Source organism: Tiliqua scincoides, chromosome 1 (genome assembly GCF_035046505.1).
Source record: "Tiliqua scincoides isolate rTilSci1 chromosome 1, rTilSci1.hap2, whole genome shotgun sequence".
Classification (NCBI taxonomy): Eukaryota; Metazoa; Chordata; class Lepidosauria; order Squamata; family Scincidae; genus Tiliqua; species Tiliqua scincoides.
In genome coordinates, this window is record NC_089821.1 from 16,047,925 (window position 1) to 16,064,982 (window position 17,058).

The 17,058-nt window shown below is 44.8% G+C and overlaps 1 protein-coding gene across 1 annotated transcript in view; it reads right to left on the reverse strand.

The window, feature by feature from the left end:
* Positions 1–334: 334 nt before the first annotated feature.
* LOC136641005 (cytosolic phospholipase A2 epsilon-like) overlaps positions 335–17,058 on the reverse strand; it is a 36,094-nt gene continuing 19,370 nt past the window's right edge. The window contains exons 10-19 of the mRNA XM_066616574.1: positions 16,812–16,959; positions 15,028–15,164; positions 14,290–14,512; positions 12,005–12,119; positions 10,143–10,280; positions 9,364–9,471; positions 5,916–6,107; positions 4,176–4,342; positions 1,734–1,920; positions 335–549 (exon numbers count right to left, since the gene is read on the reverse strand). Coding sequence (XP_066472671.1) covers positions 335–549; positions 1,734–1,920; positions 4,176–4,342; positions 5,916–6,107; positions 9,364–9,471; positions 10,143–10,280; positions 12,005–12,119; positions 14,290–14,512; positions 15,028–15,164; positions 16,812–16,959 — 1,630 coding nt within the window. The remainder of the gene's footprint in view (positions 550–1,733; positions 1,921–4,175; positions 4,343–5,915; positions 6,108–9,363; positions 9,472–10,142; positions 10,281–12,004; positions 12,120–14,289; positions 14,513–15,027; positions 15,165–16,811; positions 16,960–17,058) is intronic.

Here is a 17,058-nt window from a genome sequence, read left to right on the forward strand (position 1 = left end):
CACACCCATGCAGCCCCTCGTGACACCACTAAAGAATGGTGATGAGTGACACAATTCCTCTCCCCTTCCTGTGATGCACCAACTTGTGATTTCTGTTGCATTTGTCTTTTAACTGAACTATCAGTGTAGGTTTCACAAGATTATTTCTTGGCCAGTTAGATCCTTCATTTGCAAAGTGAGCTTTGTGGTCAACATTATTTATGGATTGCATCATATACAGAAAAGAACAAAAAATGAAGTCTTTGATGGAGCAAATATAAAGTCAGTCTTTACTCTTCTCCTTGCCCAATCCATATATATATATTTTAAAACCCCATCTTCACCAACACAGCAATCAATTCATGCAACAGCAGTGCCTTTTCCGCTGAACAGCTGTCCGCAAAGCATGCAGGAGCACATGTCGATTATTCAAGATGTTGTATTCGCTCAGGTTCAGAAGCTTGTCAAAGTTCTCCTCGCTGTATGTGACACAGTAAGTAGAATATGGGGTGCAGCAGCTGGATACATCAACGTCTCCGGCAGGCATCTCAGCTTCACAGCGTCTCACGCCTATTTTAAAATATAAAATTAAATAAATCTAACAGCTTGATCCGAACTAAATCACCATTTGGTGATGCAGTGGTGCAAATGTGGGGGATTTTGGGCTGCTGTATGTCTCCTCAAGGTAAGGGGACATTTGTCCCCTTGCCCGAGGATAAACCCCAGGTTTATAAACAACCTGGATAAACAACAGGTCAGTTCAACAGCTGGTGTTGATCTGTGTTAGCGGATCAAGCCCAGAAAGGGGGATAGGAACTGCATGCACTAGAGCCCCTGATCCTGTCCTCTTCTGGACCTGAACTGCCCATCACTGTTCCCGTCACTGCCTTCCCCTGCCCCATTCCAATTGGTTAGTATTGGGCTGTCAATCAACCAATTAATTGGATATCAATGAAAATGCATACAGTGATCTGACCCAGGGTTGTTATTGTTCTTTTACTTCACTTTAACTTTTGAGACCTTTTGTTCATGTAAACAAACAACAGCCCAATCTTATCTGCTAGCGAAAGTGCCAGAATCTATTGTTGTATAACACAACTTACCAAATTTGATCAGTAGCATGTCTGCTCAGAATTAAGCTCCATTGTGTTCAATGGGACTTACTCTCAAGTAGGCATATATAGAATGGTACCTAATGGCCCAATTCTATCAACCCCCACTCCACTGAGGCAGCTGCACCACTGGACTACACATTGTATCCTGCTGGGAGGGGCAGTCCTAGAGATCTCCTCCAGGTAAGGGAACATTTATTCCCTTATGCTGCCCCACTGGGTCTACTCAGACTTATGCCAGCTGTACTGGGAAGGTGGATCAAAGCCAGGGAAAGGAGACGGGATATTGGCCTTTGATACCGCTTCCTTCCCAACCTTGATCTATTCCCCTCCCTGCTCCAGCCTCCTTCCTGGTCCTCCCCCACCCTGTTCTGCCCACCTCCTACCTCCTACACTAACAATTAACATGCAGCAGTAGCCCAGTCGCACTGAATGGCATGTCGCGGTTTGTGACAGCCACAAAGTTCCTTGCACTGCTGGAACACTAGTTCTGAACACTAGCGCCCAAAGTCACATAAATATGACTTGCACTCTCCAAACTAAGATATATGTCCCCTAAAACATTCATTTTCCTGGAGGGTTGTGTCAAATGATGCTGTCTCCAAACTGTAGCCAACAATTTCGGTGTTCTAGGTAACTTACCGGGTGCTTTGTAGTATCGGAAGGTATCACACACTAATGGGAAGAAAACCACTATCGGACACCCAGGGGTGCCTGACTGATCAAAGAAGTAGCATTCCTTCAGATTTTTCTTGTCTTCTTCCGAAAAGGAAACGTTTGGAAACGGAATATTTTGTTCTGCGTAATATTTGCAGGTTTGTTCCAATGGCTGCAATAACAGGGAAGTTAAGAGATTCCATGAGAATTATCAGCAAACCATTTTGAACCTGATCAAGTCAGGTAGCTTTGCTTTAAAATAAAAGCAGTGCAGGCACCAAGGAGAGCCTACAGCCTGCCTGACCACAGTGACCGGGGGGGGGGGGGGAGCCCATCTGCTGCTCAGTGAGTGGGAGGGCCTGTGGCTTCACTGTCCATAGTAGTCAGTGAACCAACTGGTGCAGCCATAGATTGCCTGCTGGAGCAGGTAAGGTGGAAGCAGGGGTGGTTCGGGTGAAGATTGTGAACAGTGTGGGTAGGACCTGCCAGCCTGCAAGTTGTAGAGGACTTTTTGATCCTTCCTGGACTATCAAGAATGATTTCACCATTTAATTTTATTTTCATTTTGTAAGTCCTGTGTCTTTTTTGTGACAAATTTGTGTATGTAAATTTTTTATAACAAAAATGATATTGGCACAATCCAGCTATAGTTAAGCCTCTTGCCTCACTGATTCCGTGGGAGTTAAAGATGTATATCAACATGTATTCTGACAAGCGCGAATCTTTATTCTGCTATGCAAACCAGTTTGTGACTTTTACAAAAGTGATATAAAAATATATTTAATACTACAGTTGTGAGTAACTTAATGACAGGGATACGTTCTCTGATCCCCATTGTTATGCTGTTAGGTCGTTAAGTGAGCATTCAGCCCAATCTTGTGCCTTTGTTGTATAAACAGACACTCCCTGCAAGACACTAGCTGGCTGCACAGGCTACTGGAGATAAATTGTCTCTTCTTTGCATCAAGAGCCTCTTTGTTGTGTAAACAGACACTGCTGCAGGCTATGGGAGACCTGACTGCCTCATTAAGAGCCCCTTTATTATACTTTGACCACCATCATATATGTGGTCCGTCATTAAGAGGAAGATTGTTAAGCAACACACGCCTGTAATTCTCATATTTTCCATTGAAAACAAAAAGATCTGTCTCATAACAATCATGAATTGGACCATTTACTCCCCATTCGTATACCCCAACATTCACACTCATGCAGCTATGCTGATTGACAGTGGTGGGGGTGGGGAATCAGACAGCCAGCAGGAGGTAAGTAAAAATATTTATTGTATTTTTTACTTACCCACCCTGAGTAAAGTGCCAGTTTGCCTATGGGTTTTCTCAGACATATGCCAACCATTGTGCTGGCGTATATTCAAGGAGAGAAAAGGGACAGGGCCGCCTGGGAAAGAGGGAATAGGATCTTGGCGCAAGTTGCTGCTGCCGGAATCCATCCTTCCCTTCCCTTCTCTGTCCCCTGCCCTACTTCCTCCCTGCCTCCAAATGCCCTCTGCCCTCCCCCCACACATGACACACCTCTACCACCAACTTACCACCAGCAGCAGAGGTTTCAGGAGCTGCTGCTGTGCGTGTTGTATCCATTTGCAGCAGCGGCCCAGAAGCACATGACAGCAGTCCAACATTCACATCACCATAAACATAAACACTAGTTCCAGCAATGCAAGGCCCCAAGAGGACTGGGGCCTTAAACAAAGAAGCAAACCAGAATTAACAGGAGAGTTGGCTTTAGATGCAATTCTGAGAGGCTTTTCCATGGGTACGCCATTGATCTAATCCAGGGGTGTCAAACATAAGGCCTGGGGGCCGGATGCGGCCCACAGAAGCTTTCTATCAAGCCCTCGGGCTCTCAGCTGCTTAGCAGTGCTGAGGTGGCACTGCTGAAAGGGCAGCCCACAGGAAAATTAGGCTCTCCCATATCTTGAAATACGATCAAGATTTGTGTGTTTTCTCTTCTGTCATTTGTAGCTAATGAGTTCCTAAGTGAGAAAAAGTGCTTATTTTTGGTTATGACCTGTTTAATGACATCACTTCCTGCCTAATGACATCACTTTCGGCCCTCAGCAGGCATCATGAATGCTATTTGGCCCTCTGTGTGAAATGAGTTTGACACGCCTGATCTAATCTATGCCCATGGAATATATTGCATTGCTTCCAACATCTCTTAGGGCACAATCCTAACCCACTTTCCAGCACTTTCCAGCACTAACTAAGGGCAATGCAGCTCTGAGGTAAGGGAAAAAAACATTCCCTTACTCTGAGGAGGCCTCCGTGAGTGACACCCAACTGCAGGGTGCAGCACACGTCCCATTGGCACTGCTATGCCTGCCAGTGCCGGAAAGTGGGTTAGGATTTGAGCCTTAGACAAATAACTATCATTGGGGAAAACAAATAATGAGGCAAAACTTATTACCTGTGACTGTGAGCCGGCACTGTAGCTCATATGCACAATGACATCTACTTTTCTCTCTGGCCTTGAAAGTGGTGGGCAGCTTGTATTGATGAAAAACCCAGCATCCACCAGCCCCACGTAGGGCTCGTGTTCTGTTAGTTGATTGGGGCGATGATCCAACACAGTTGCTTGGAAGGAAATACACAGTTGTCATCAGAAAACAACATGGTCTAGTTTGAACTCCATCAAACTAGAAAACAGGCAATCTCTGCCTAAGTTCAGGTTAAGTTTCAGAGGTCTGCACTTAAGTTGAAACATTTATTTATTTATTTATGCAATTTGAGCCACATTGCTATAGTGGCTGAAAAAAAAAAACAGTATAGAAATATGTCTTTCTGTACATAAATTATCATCTAAAACAGAGGTTCCCAAACTGCTCCGAGGGAGTTTGGAACCTCGTAAGTAGTGGCCATGGCTGGGTAGAAGCAGGGGAGGGTTGGCACCGATGGCGCTTCAGTGATTGCAGCGCCGCAGGGACTCAGGGCCAGTCTCATGTTCCTGAGGAGCACCTGAAGCTTCCATAAGGGTCCTGGAGCTTGCAGCCCCCTCTGCAAGCGTCCATGTGGCTTTCCTGAGCTCTGATCTCCGACTGGAGCTTACTTCTGGTCTGCAATCACGTCAACTGGAAGTGAGTTCTGATCAGAGAGCTCAGAGCTCAGGGCAACTCAGAGACTGGAGCTCAGGGCAGCCACACAGAGGCTCGCAGAGCTGCTTATGGAGGCTTCAGGAGCCCCCCAGGTACGTGAGACTGTCCTTGTGTCCCTGCAGTACTGCAAACACTGGGATGCCATTAAGGACCCGTTCCAGTCAACTCACCAGTTTGGGAACAGCTGATCTAAATGATAGATATTCATTCCCTAGGGAACATACACTGTGGCAACTCTGGTTTTCTTGTTGTGTAATGAACAAAATGTGTGTTTGAGCAGCTTAGATGGGGGGACCCATTTGTCTTCCTTGCATTTTACATTTTACAACATGTTAACGTTTGCATTTGCATGAGTTGGAGAAGAACATGTGTACAGTTCTATGAAGTACTATACTCACACTTCTTAACCCGCTGCTTCTCTGTCTCCAAAACATAGCATCTCTCTCCTTCTCACCAACCACATCTCTCCCCATCTCCAGAACCAGCACTGCTGTGCCTGTGCTAAAGCATGATTTAGCTGTCCTTAAGTTGGAGGGCTGCTGTGTGTGGCCTCTGCTGCCCTCTGAAGGCCCTCCAAAGGGCCTTTAAAGCGCACTTCCAGTTTTCAGGCAAAAACTGGAAGGGACATTTTAAGGCCCTTAGAAGTCTTTTTGATGCCTCCTGGGCCCTTAAACATCATTTCCGGCTTTCACCCAAAAAGTGTACTGGAAGTGTACTTTAAAGGCCCTCTAGAGGCCTCAGAAGACCTTTGGGAGGTCTCAGGGGGGCAAGGAAGGTGGTGTTGCCCCCACAGGTGTGGAGCCCTGTGGCATTTACCCCCTTTAATTCCACTAGGTATGCCCCTGATGCACTATATTCTGTGGGGTTTACTCTGGAAAAGTGTGTTTAGGATTGCAGCTCTGTGTGTGTGTGTGTGTGTGTGTGTGTGTGTGAGAGAGAGAGAGAGAGAGAGAGAGAGAGAGAGAGAGAGAGAGAGAGAGAGAGAGAGATTCCATATGTCCTCTAACACTGAGCTATGGTTACAATAGGATAGACCATTGCATGCACCTTTTTACCTTTCCATTGCTGAAAGCCTTCACTCTGTAAGTAGTTATTGTGCATCTGTAAACCATTCAAAAAATTGTGACACTGGGCAACAGAAAGACGATCAGTCAGGACCCCTCGAAGAGACTTGGAAAGATTTCCAGCTGGGACAAACATGTGGCTTCTCAGCTGATAAGGCCTGGTAGGTAAAGTTGGTTCTTCATCTGTAACAGAATATAACAGGGGACAAAAGCTTTGCTTTACTGCATATAGACATTCATTTAATATTGCTAGAATTCAGTGCTAGCTTAGCAAGGATTCTTTTTCCCCCAAGAGCTGAATTGTTTAAAAGACTGAGAGCCCAATCCTATCCAACTCTCTAGAGCCGATGCAACCACCATGCACCCCTGGGGGAAGTGAACAAGCATTTTCTTACCTTGGGGAGGCCTGCATTACTGCTCCCCCACCATAGGATGCTGCACCTACCCCTTTGGCATGGGTGCATCATTGCTTGAAAACTGGGTAGAATTGGTCCCTGAGAGCCCAATCCAAAGGGTCAATTAGGCCAAGTTCCCTATGCAGGCCCTGAGGTGTCACAAAAGTTCTATAAGGTACTTTTGCACCACCAGGAGAGTCAGGAGGCCAGTGCGCAGAGGTGTGCCAGCCTCCGGAGACTGAGCAGACAGATAAGTTCACGCCAGCCTCCCTGGTGGTGCCAGGATCTGGCACTTAGGTGGCACTGGTGGTGCCAGGATCTGGCACTTAGCCCCATTCAGTCTGCTGCCACATTACTCAGGGTAAGGGGAATTACTTCCCCTTGCCCTGAGGTGTGCCATAGCCAGCCAGCCTGCCTGCTTCAGGGCAGGTTGGGATTGGGCTGCACAAAAAACATGCATATCCACTACAATCTGATAGTAAAAGGCAACGCAGAGTCCATTTTAAGTGTACTGAATTGAAAATAAGCTCAATTGCTTTCAGTGGGACTTTTTCCTAGAGACTGTTTTTAAAAAAAAAAAAGATTTGGAGCCCATTTGTTTTTTGAGGTTCCTGCTTGCTAGGTTCCACTAGTTTTGTGGCCACCATTTTTAAAATGACATTGGTATTTTTTGTTTTTTAGGATGATCGGGGAGCTGGTGGACAAGCCCTACGAGGAAAGGTTGAGGGAACTCGGCATGTTCAGCCTGGAGAAGAGAAGGCTGAGAGGGGATATGAGAGCTGTCTTCAGATACCTAAAGGGCTGTCATATGGAGGAAGGGAATAATTTATTCTCAGCTGTCTCTGAAAGAAGAACTAGAACCAGTGGGTACAACCGGCAAGAGAGGAGATTTCTATTAGATCTCAGGAAAAAATTCCTGACCGTCAGAGCGGTTCGGTAGTGGGACAGATTGCCGAGAGAGGTGGCGGACTCTCCCTCGCTAGAGATACTTAAGCAGAGGCTGGACAAGCACCTGTTGGAGATGCTCTAAGAGGATTTCCTGCCTAAGGCAGGGGGTTGGACTAGATGACCTATTAGTTCCCTTCCAACTCTATGATTCTATGATTCTATACCCACAATGCACCTGAGATGATGCTGCAATCTGGGGCTGTTTTAGTATTCCAGTAGCACCCACTGCACTTTGCAGCTTCTACTGCTGCACTGATACAGCTGGTGATGAGGGAGTAAACAGAAGACTTTCTCCATACTAAAAGTTCCCCAAGTGAATGGGAAATGAGAAGGATTCTCAAAAACAAAGCCCTTCCATACCCACCATCGTGTTTGCTTTGCAACATATAGAAATGGAGGCAGCAACTGTTACCCTGCACATGCTGGATCTTGTCTGATCTCGGAAGCTAAGCAGGGTCAGGCCCGGTTAGTACTTGGATGGGAGACTGCCTGGGAATACCGGGTGCTGTAGGCTTATACCATGATCTCAGAAGCTAAGCAGGGTCAGGCCTGGTTAGTACTTGGATGGGAGACCGCCTGGGAATACTGGGTGCTGTAGGCTTATACCATGATCTCAGAAGCTAAGCAGGGTCAGGCCCGGTTAGTACTTGGATGGGAGACCGCCTGGGAATACTGGGTGCTGTAGGCTTATACCATGATCTCAGAAGCTAAGCAGGGTCAGGCCCGGTTAGTACTTGGATGGGAGACCGCCTGGGAATACTGGGTGCTGTAGGCTTATACCATGATCTCAGAAGCTAAGCAGGGTCAGGCCCGGTTAGTACTTGGATGGGAGACCGCCTGGGAATACCGGGTGCTGTAGGCTTATACCATAGTCTTTCGAGACTGAAGGTTGCCAACCATATAGAAATGGAGAAGGCTACGTTTGGATTGGTTTCAGTTTGTTCCCCAAAATACACACCCTGACTTGCTACCTAATTTCTCTCTGAGACTTATCAGCCTCTGGTACGTGCACATATGTGTAAGTGCATTAACAGGCTGTGCCCTTCATCACTAGACATGGAACTGGATAGTTTTGACTCAGAGTCAACGTCACGTTCCCTTGCTGAAATATCAAAACAATTAGGCAGCCTTCAACAGCAATCTTTCATCTGGCGTGTATCCCTTTTTTAAGACTACATGTTGGCAAACTGCCTTCTAGGCAAGATGAAAAAAGAATCCTCTGCTGTATCAATCCTAGGTAAACTAAAAGGGAAGAACGACATTCTCCTCAAAGGTATTTATACAACAACAACGACAACAGTATTTATATACCGCTTTTCAACAAAAAGTTCAAGCGGTTTTCAGCGAAAATCAAATATCTAATGGCTCCCTGTCCCAAAAGGGCTCACAATCTAAAAAGATGCAAAGGAATACCAGCAGACAGCCACTAGAACAGACAGTGCTGGGGTGAGGTGGGCCAGTTACTCTCCCCCTGCTAAATAAAAGAGGAGCACCCACTTGAAAAAGTGCCTCTTACCCAGTTAGCAGGGGTTTATACATCTCTTTGTGTAACTAGCTGCCTTGTCCTTCAGCACTGATTGTACCAAAGACATGCTGATCTGCTCATCTGAAGAGTTTGGTATGAGCCGTGGCATAGCTAGAGGGGGTGCAAAGCACTGAGTTCTGTAGGGAGCTTCACCACAGTGTGCAAGTGGCCCCTCCCCCTCCCCTTCAGAGCATTCTCCTCCGTTTTGCTCCCCCACCCGGAATGGCTGGGGGGGGGGAAGGGGCCACTTGAACACTGCAGTGAGGCTCCCAGCAGAACTTAGTCCCTCGTGCCCCTTCTGGTTATGAGTGCAGATTACATGCCCCTATTAAACCCACTTTTTAAAAATAAAAGTCTACACATGTGTACCAAACCACAGACTGAGCTCATAAGAAATAATTCAGACTGAATAATAATACAGACTGAAAATGGTTTATAAAAATTAGCCCTAAGTTGCAATGTTTAATGAGAGTGCTTCACATTCTATCTGTTAAAGTCACATATCAAATGGTCATGGAACACCCATTCAAAAATACAGTATGGACAAAGCTGATGTATGAAAATCACTCACCCAGATCTATTATCTTATCTCGAGTCCATCTGTGCCAGAATTCCTCTGAATTGTTTATTCTGTTCCAGATATACAACAAGTTCACTGAAAATATGCTACTCCACATGCCTAAGAAAGGATTAAAAGAAGGTGAAGGGAAAAGAGGAGAAAAACTTTAAGAATAAATTTAAAGAGGGCCTGGAAGGAGATCAGTAGGAAACTAATCCTTCTTGAAGCTTCCTCAGTTCTCCCCCACTATGACTCGAAGAGTCGGCAAATATTTAGTTCAAAGATTTTCTAAACTTCTGTTTTTAGTACTTGAATGACATTGGGCAGTTATGACATATGCCATATACAGTGCTGCAATCAACCAGATCTAAATTGAGCAAAGGAATCAGATTTGCATTTATAGCACATAGCAATTCCTGAATCACAATTATTGCTGCACTTTGAAAGGATAAAACTAAAAAAAAAGAAAAGAAAAAAAGAGAAAGAATTCAAAACACATACATAAGCATTCATTCATAAGCCTGTGTGTCTGAATTCATCAGCATACACAGACAAACACAGAACTTTGAATGTGAGCTGCATTGACTTTCATTGTTTTGCAATTTGCAATTCAAAGCGCTGAAATGGAAATAAAAGAACTGCACAATTTGGGATGTCGTAATTTAGAGACTTCCCTGATGAAAAAAAAAAAGAGTAAAGCAAAACAGATTCTAGAACAGTGGCTACTTCTGCTAATTAGATGCTAATTAGGTTCTTATCACAGATTTTTCTGATTAATTAAAATACATCACCGTGAAGATAGATTATGCGGCTTTCTGGAATCTTCTCTACCACACGACCCATGAAGAACTTGCTTCCAAAATTCTCTGGCTTCACGTATGTTCCATATTTCAGGAAGCCCACCTCATAGGGGGTGAACTCCACCCATTCTGCAATCAGAGTCAGCAAAAGTCTTCAATGGGAGTTCGTATTAAAGTAATGAAAAAGGAATTCTACTGGACTTCTAGCACCCAAGTGATATGCACTGTGTGTAGAGACAATAGAACCTCTAGGGTTGGTGGAACCCAGTACAAGCCCAGGAGAGGGCAGCAACAGCCAAAAAAAGTCTCTGTAGTCCAGGTCTACCAATTTCCCAATATGGAGCCTAGGTCCACCCTCTGGGTTGGCATACAACTTTTTGTTAGCCAGTGACAAAGGATGCTCCGGTGCTCACCTCTGCTGGCTTCCTGATCTGGAGCCCAAGTCCACCTGCCTAGTAAACCTGGCTGCCCAGTCATCTTGGCCAGGAACTTTCTGGCTCCCCTCCTTTGGTGTCACTCCGCCATGGTGTCACCCAGTGTGGTCCACACCCCCGACCCCACCCCAGAGTTAGGCCACTGGTTAGGCCACTGGAGGGTGCACCTATCTCCCATTCTCTGTGGTGCCCTAGTGTCCTGTTTACAAGTATGCCCTAGTACAGTGGTTCCCAAACTGTGAGCCATTGCTCCCCAGAGAGCCACGGAAAGAAACCAGGGGAGCCACGAAATCCTCACAAAAAACCTGCCACCCTCTACAATGTTTATGACAGTAGCCCTAACGGGGAAGCCATGACCAATGGCCCAGTAGGCCAAGGGAGTCACCAGTCAAAAAAGTTTGGGAACCACTGCCCTATGGGAGGAGAGAAACAGAGAGGTTTCTGCCTCTCTGCCCTATGGGAGGAGAGAGGAGAGGTGGAGGGCAAGGTGGAGGTGTGGTGGGGGAGGGCAGGAGGAGGCGGGAGTGGTGGAGCTCAGCTCCACCAGATCCTGAGCTCTGTGTCCAGCTGTGTGGCCCAACATGGGACTCTTTGATGCTGTGCCAGGTTGAGAGCCACTGCAGAATTGAGTAGCCCCATTGCAGGGCTACATCCTTTACTCGGGGGAAGGGACAAAAGTCCCCTTCTCCTGAGGAGGTGGTAACAGCTGCCTGGGGTGCGCAGGATACCATGGCAGCTGTTTTTGGCTGTGGACAGCTGAGGATTCGGCTGTAAGTTGGTTCCTTGGTTTCCAGCCTTGAGCTTAAGCTCACCTTTCTGAAAAGTCATGTATATGTGTAAAAAAGAATGCATAAAAGTTTTTGAAGTCACTAAATAACAGAACAGTCAGTCAAATGGTACCATTAAGAACAAGCAGTTGTTCAACCCATCTATATCAATCCCAGCATAAATGTCCACAGTTACAAATGTAAAAGGGAGCCATTATTTGTCTTACATTTATATTTCACAACATTAAAATAATCAGGCTCATGCTATAAAGAAAAGAGGTATAAAAACACCTAATCTGTGTTAAAAATTAGAAATAAAATATTATGGATATTCAAAAATGTTACATCAGATTTTGATGTCAACACATGGATATTTATTAAATTTGATAAAAATCATTACTGGAAAATATTGAGTGGAAGGCTAATATATTGCTAGTTACATGTGATTTTGTGCTGGATATAATACTGAATTTGATAAAGTGTATATTTTTAAGGCTTACAGTTCAACCTGAGTATTTTGTTACCATGGGGATAGACAACAAATATTAATTTGTAACTCTAGTGGATTCCAAATAGATTCAAATGTAAAGTTCATTTCATTGCAAATAAAAATAAACATTGGAATCTTTTTTTTCTTAGTCGTTTCCCTCACCTTTGAAGTCCTCAGTGCTGTACTTCTCTTTGACATTGAGAGTTACATAGATGGGAAGTGGGTTTTGGCCTTCCACCAATGCTTGTCGCTGCTCTGACAGTCTGTGGTTATCTTTCTAATTGTGAAAGGGGAAAAGTTGTCATCTGCAAGGCCATGAATCAGGTATATTAAATAAACTTGCAAACTGTAAAAACAGTTTTAGAGACCCATTGCTCCAGGACAGACAGTATAAGTTATAAGTTAAGTATTTATATAGCATGCAGTTTCAGAGGTTTACTACATACTATACCAACTGGGACCCACTTTTTAGAATGAGAATTCGTCAGGACCCACCAGAAGTGATGTCATGACCGGAAGTGACATCATCAAACAGGAAAATTTTTAACAATCCTAGGCTGCAATCCTACCCACACTCAGGCGTAAGTCCCATGTACTATAATTGTGAAAAGAAGATACTTAGTAGCTTGTTAAAAATACAGGTCTGCAACATTTCCCCAAATGCAGTCACATACCATGGTAGCATCAAGTCTAATATATTAAAAATAAAATATTGAAATGAATGGGGACGCACCTGAAATTGGCTCATGACCCACCTAGTGGGTCCCGACCCACAGTTTAAGAAACACTGCTATATCTAATTACTTCAAAAATATAAATTCTACCCATTTCTGCATATGTGCGGAAAAAGTCATGCAAAAATATGACCCTGTTCACATAGCCCTTTGACCAGAACATCTATGAGCCTTTCAAGACTAATTGGCATGGTATTGTGTAGGGCTGACACATGCAAGAATCACTCATATGTCTCGTTCAAACTAGTTGTGGTAATAAGGTCAAACCAAAATTTCTAAACCAAATTTTCTAAACCAAAATTTGTCCCTTTCCCACATCTGAGCAAGACACAGATTTGAGCATAATTTCAATGAGGGCCCAGTCCTATCCAACTTTCCAGCACTGATTCAGCCACAATGCAGCCCAGAGATAAGGGAACAAACATTCCCATAAGGTGCATTCCCAAATTCTAGTGGTGCCTCTTGAGGCACATCCTCAAGGTGCCTCCATGACTGCCAAGAGGCATCACTAGGCTTTGTCACCCAGTGCGAGAGCTCATTGGGTCACTCCCATGATGGACCTCCTCCCATACCGGACCATACAGAATAAATAACAATATCATATGCACAGCCTAAATGCAGTGGCTTCACTAGGGTTGGTATCACCTCCACTAACTTTATTTATTTATTTAAATATAAATAAAGGTCACCCAACAAATCAGTTACCAAAAAGAAACCAGTGGCCAACTTGATGACACTCTCACAACTGAATACTATCATTAGCTCTGATACATGGAAATGAAAATGGACTCATACAAACACTTATTAGTTCCCTGCTGTGTCATAATAAAACCTCATTGGCTCTTGGAACAATCCGTTTCATTGGTCAGTTCTAAGAAAATCCACTTTTTGTTACATAAGGCAGTTGTGTTTTCCTTTTTTTGGTTATTCGGCTGTAACATTTGATAGAATTCATTTATTTCAGTGCTGTTTGTTTCATTGCATTCTGCATTAAATTACCCATCAAATGATATATAACATGATTATATATATATATGTATTATTCAAATATACAAATATTTTCACAATTTTGGTCAGTAGTAGTGTCACTACCCCCTTGGGTGTGCAGCATATGCCCTGATCACCCGGCTTTCAGCACTGGTAAATTAGATTGAATTGGCCCAATCCTGATGGCCCAATCCTATCCAATTTTCCAGCACTTATTTAGTTATGCCAAAAGAGCATGTGCCTGCATTTTGTGGTGGGGGGCAGTCACGGAGGCTTCCTCAAGGTTAGGGGACATTGGTTCCCTTACTATGGGGACTGCATTAAGGCTGCATCAGCACTGGAAAGTTGAATAGGATTGGGCCCTGAGATACTTTATACCCCACTTTTCAGCCAGCCACCACAAAGCTGCCAGCCCACATAAGCAGCCCTCTGTTACTCTGCAAATTCTTCTTTTAGAGTCCTTCCATTATGCCATCCTTACATTCCCCCTTTCACCAAATTATCACCTAATGGCTATTTAAGGGCGTGATTTTTAAGGCCCACCATCTAGGTACCCTAAACTTAGCCTAGCAAATTCAACCGGAAATTGATTGCAATGGAGCTCCCTGGAATTGATAGCCTTCCATGAGTTTTGTTCTTGCAAATCCTCAAGGCAGTCTTGTTCTCTAATCTTATAAGCAGATATCTATGGTTCTTTGGAACAAAAAGATAGATTTAATACTGTACCCCATCATTTAACAAATACTCTATGATGAGACCCCACAGGTCTATAAAAGTTGTCTTGTGTCCTTCTTGTCTCCGTTGCTGCAGCTGCTGTTGATAATATTTTACACGATCCACTGTAAAGATGCCCATTTTGCTCTTGGTCACTTGTTTCTTAGCTTCCTGTATTTGCTCATCCAAACTCTTATGGGACCAGTAGGCATCTCTATACAAGTGTGCCATGGTCCTGAAGAAACACAACATATTAGCAACAAGGGGTCAACTTATCCCTGGAGATACAGAAAACTCTATAAGCACAATCTCAAAATTTTAAGAGTGTTTCTTAGAGTAGTTACCAAAGGAATCTACTTACAGCAGCAGACTGATCACTGCAAGTGTCTTGTGTCTTGTGCAGCTGGAGGAACTACTACATCTGTGTGTATAACACACACAGCTTGAAACATGCATTGATAGCATGCATATGCTTCATGTTTTTTTTAATACAGAGCAAATGCTTTGGCTGCCTCTGTAAAAAATATACTGTGTGAAACAGTGGCATAGCTACAGGGCGGTGTTGCGGTAGGTACTGCAGGTGCTGCACTGTGCCCTGTAAGCAGATCTGTCAGATCCATCTGTCAGATTTCGGACTGTCAGATCCATTTTGGGCTCACAGAAAGTGAGCAATTCTTGACCATTATTTAGATATTCTCCACATGCGGCTGCCCCAGTCTTCACCAAGATGTCAGTTTAAGCTCTGCTTACCATGATGTGCCCGACAAGCCAGATAGGTATGTCACACAGTCTAGGAGGTTTAATTTTTGGAGACCCCGCAGAGAGCCATATGCTGTCGTGAATGATCTCGTTCCACCTCCTGTCGTCATGACTGCCACCACTGGGACCTTTACGACACACAGGTATATCAACGATTATTTCCATTGCTACCAAGTGAACAGCAAAAGCACAACACAGACAAACCTGGTTCCATTGCAGGGCAAACTATTTAGGCTACAGCCTGTTGGAATGTAGGTACAATAACACCTGCAAGGCACTAGGGGAAGTCCAAGGTGCAGATGACTCAGAGACTTCCTGTCTCAGATCTTTACTCCTGCTCACTTTGGCCTTTAGGTTGCATCCCTGTGTGGCTTCCTCCCCAATCTCCCTCCCTCTCCCTTCCCCCTCAAGCTTCCAAGCCTGACCTCCATGAACTCTGACTGGCTGCATGATGTACACCAAGCCATGGGGTCTCACACCCCATGCAGAGGGAATAGCTCCAGGATTCCTTATTCCAAATCTAGGATCTTTACAGCTAACAGAAATATACGCGCTTGTGATTGTAAGTAAAGTATTTTTCTTCGAAATCTTTATATTGCCTCTGCTCCTGTGTTACTGTTAGCAGCAAATTAGCAGAGGTTGATGAGGTACAGTTGGAAAAAAAGAGCCTGGATGGTGTAGTGCAGGGGTGCTCACACTTTTTTGGCTCGAAAGCTACTTTGAAACCCAGCAAGGCCTGGAGATCTACCAGGGGGGAAGGAAGCGTCTGACAGACACCCCCTTTAATGTATGGAGCCCCTGCTGGAGTCTAGTCAGTTTCGTCAGTTTTGTTGCTGCATGCCTGAAGAGCAGCTAAAGTGTCAGTTTCAGTGTCAGTTTAGTCTCAGCTAAATATGTCAGTTTCGTCTAGTCACTAGACGAAACTGACATATTAACAGTTTGGAGAGACAGGGCTCCGCGATCTACTCATTTTGCCTCGCAATCTACCGGTAGATCACGATCCACCTATTGAGCACCCCTGGTGTAGTGGTTTGGGAGTTGGAAGATTCAGGTTCAAATCCCCATTCAGCCATGAAGCTTCCTGGGCCAACTTCGGACAATCCCCATCTCTCAACCTTACCTACCTCACAGGGTTGTTGTAAGGACAAAAGGTGAGAAGGAACCGTGTACTACCCTGTGCTCCTTGGAGGAAGGGTAGGATAAAAATGTGAAAAATAAATAAAATAAACAGGTCTACATGACTGTTTGATTTATAACCATTTGGCCTCTGTTTACAGGTACAGAGTCAGTCAGCAATGGGGGTGGGCTGTGAGAGGGATGTGGGCAGGAATGGGAGGGCCAGAGTGTTTCTTGGCAGGGAGAGAAGAACTGGGGCAAGGAGGAGGCAGGAGTGGTGGGTCCAGCATCAAAGGAGCATGCTGGCTGCTATCCCCTCCACTCCAAACTTCCCCACCCCTCTCCTCTCCTTGCACATTCAGAATCAAATTAGGTGTCGTAAGTCTGAGGCGAGCCACTGTGTTTGGGCAGCTCACCAAGAGGTAAGTTTTTACTTTCCTCCTGTAGGCTGTCCAAGTGCCCCATCACCACCACCACAGAATGCATCATGCACATTTTAGTACATGTGCATCAGGCTGGTGGCAGGAGATAGGATTGGGGCTTCAGGCCTCTTTTTCCAGCACAATCTGAGAGCCAAACTATATGTTAACATCAAATGCGTAGTTTGGCATAGTTTGGATTAGCATACAGAGGGCAATCTGCACCCCTGTCTCACATACCTCGTGGTCTTGCAAGTCGTAATTGAGGCCAAGAGCCCGCTTCAGGGCCCAAGCAACGTGTCTCTTCCGTTTGAATAAGAACTCTTGCTCCTGTGGGCACAGACCGTATCCCAAGCGCACATCCAGGTCTGCTGGGCAGGAACAATGACTGGGACATGGACACACACGCATTCCATTTTATCTACATACACTGGACATTTTAGGATTTTATCAAGCAGAAAAGCTGTAGGACAGATTACTGAAAATG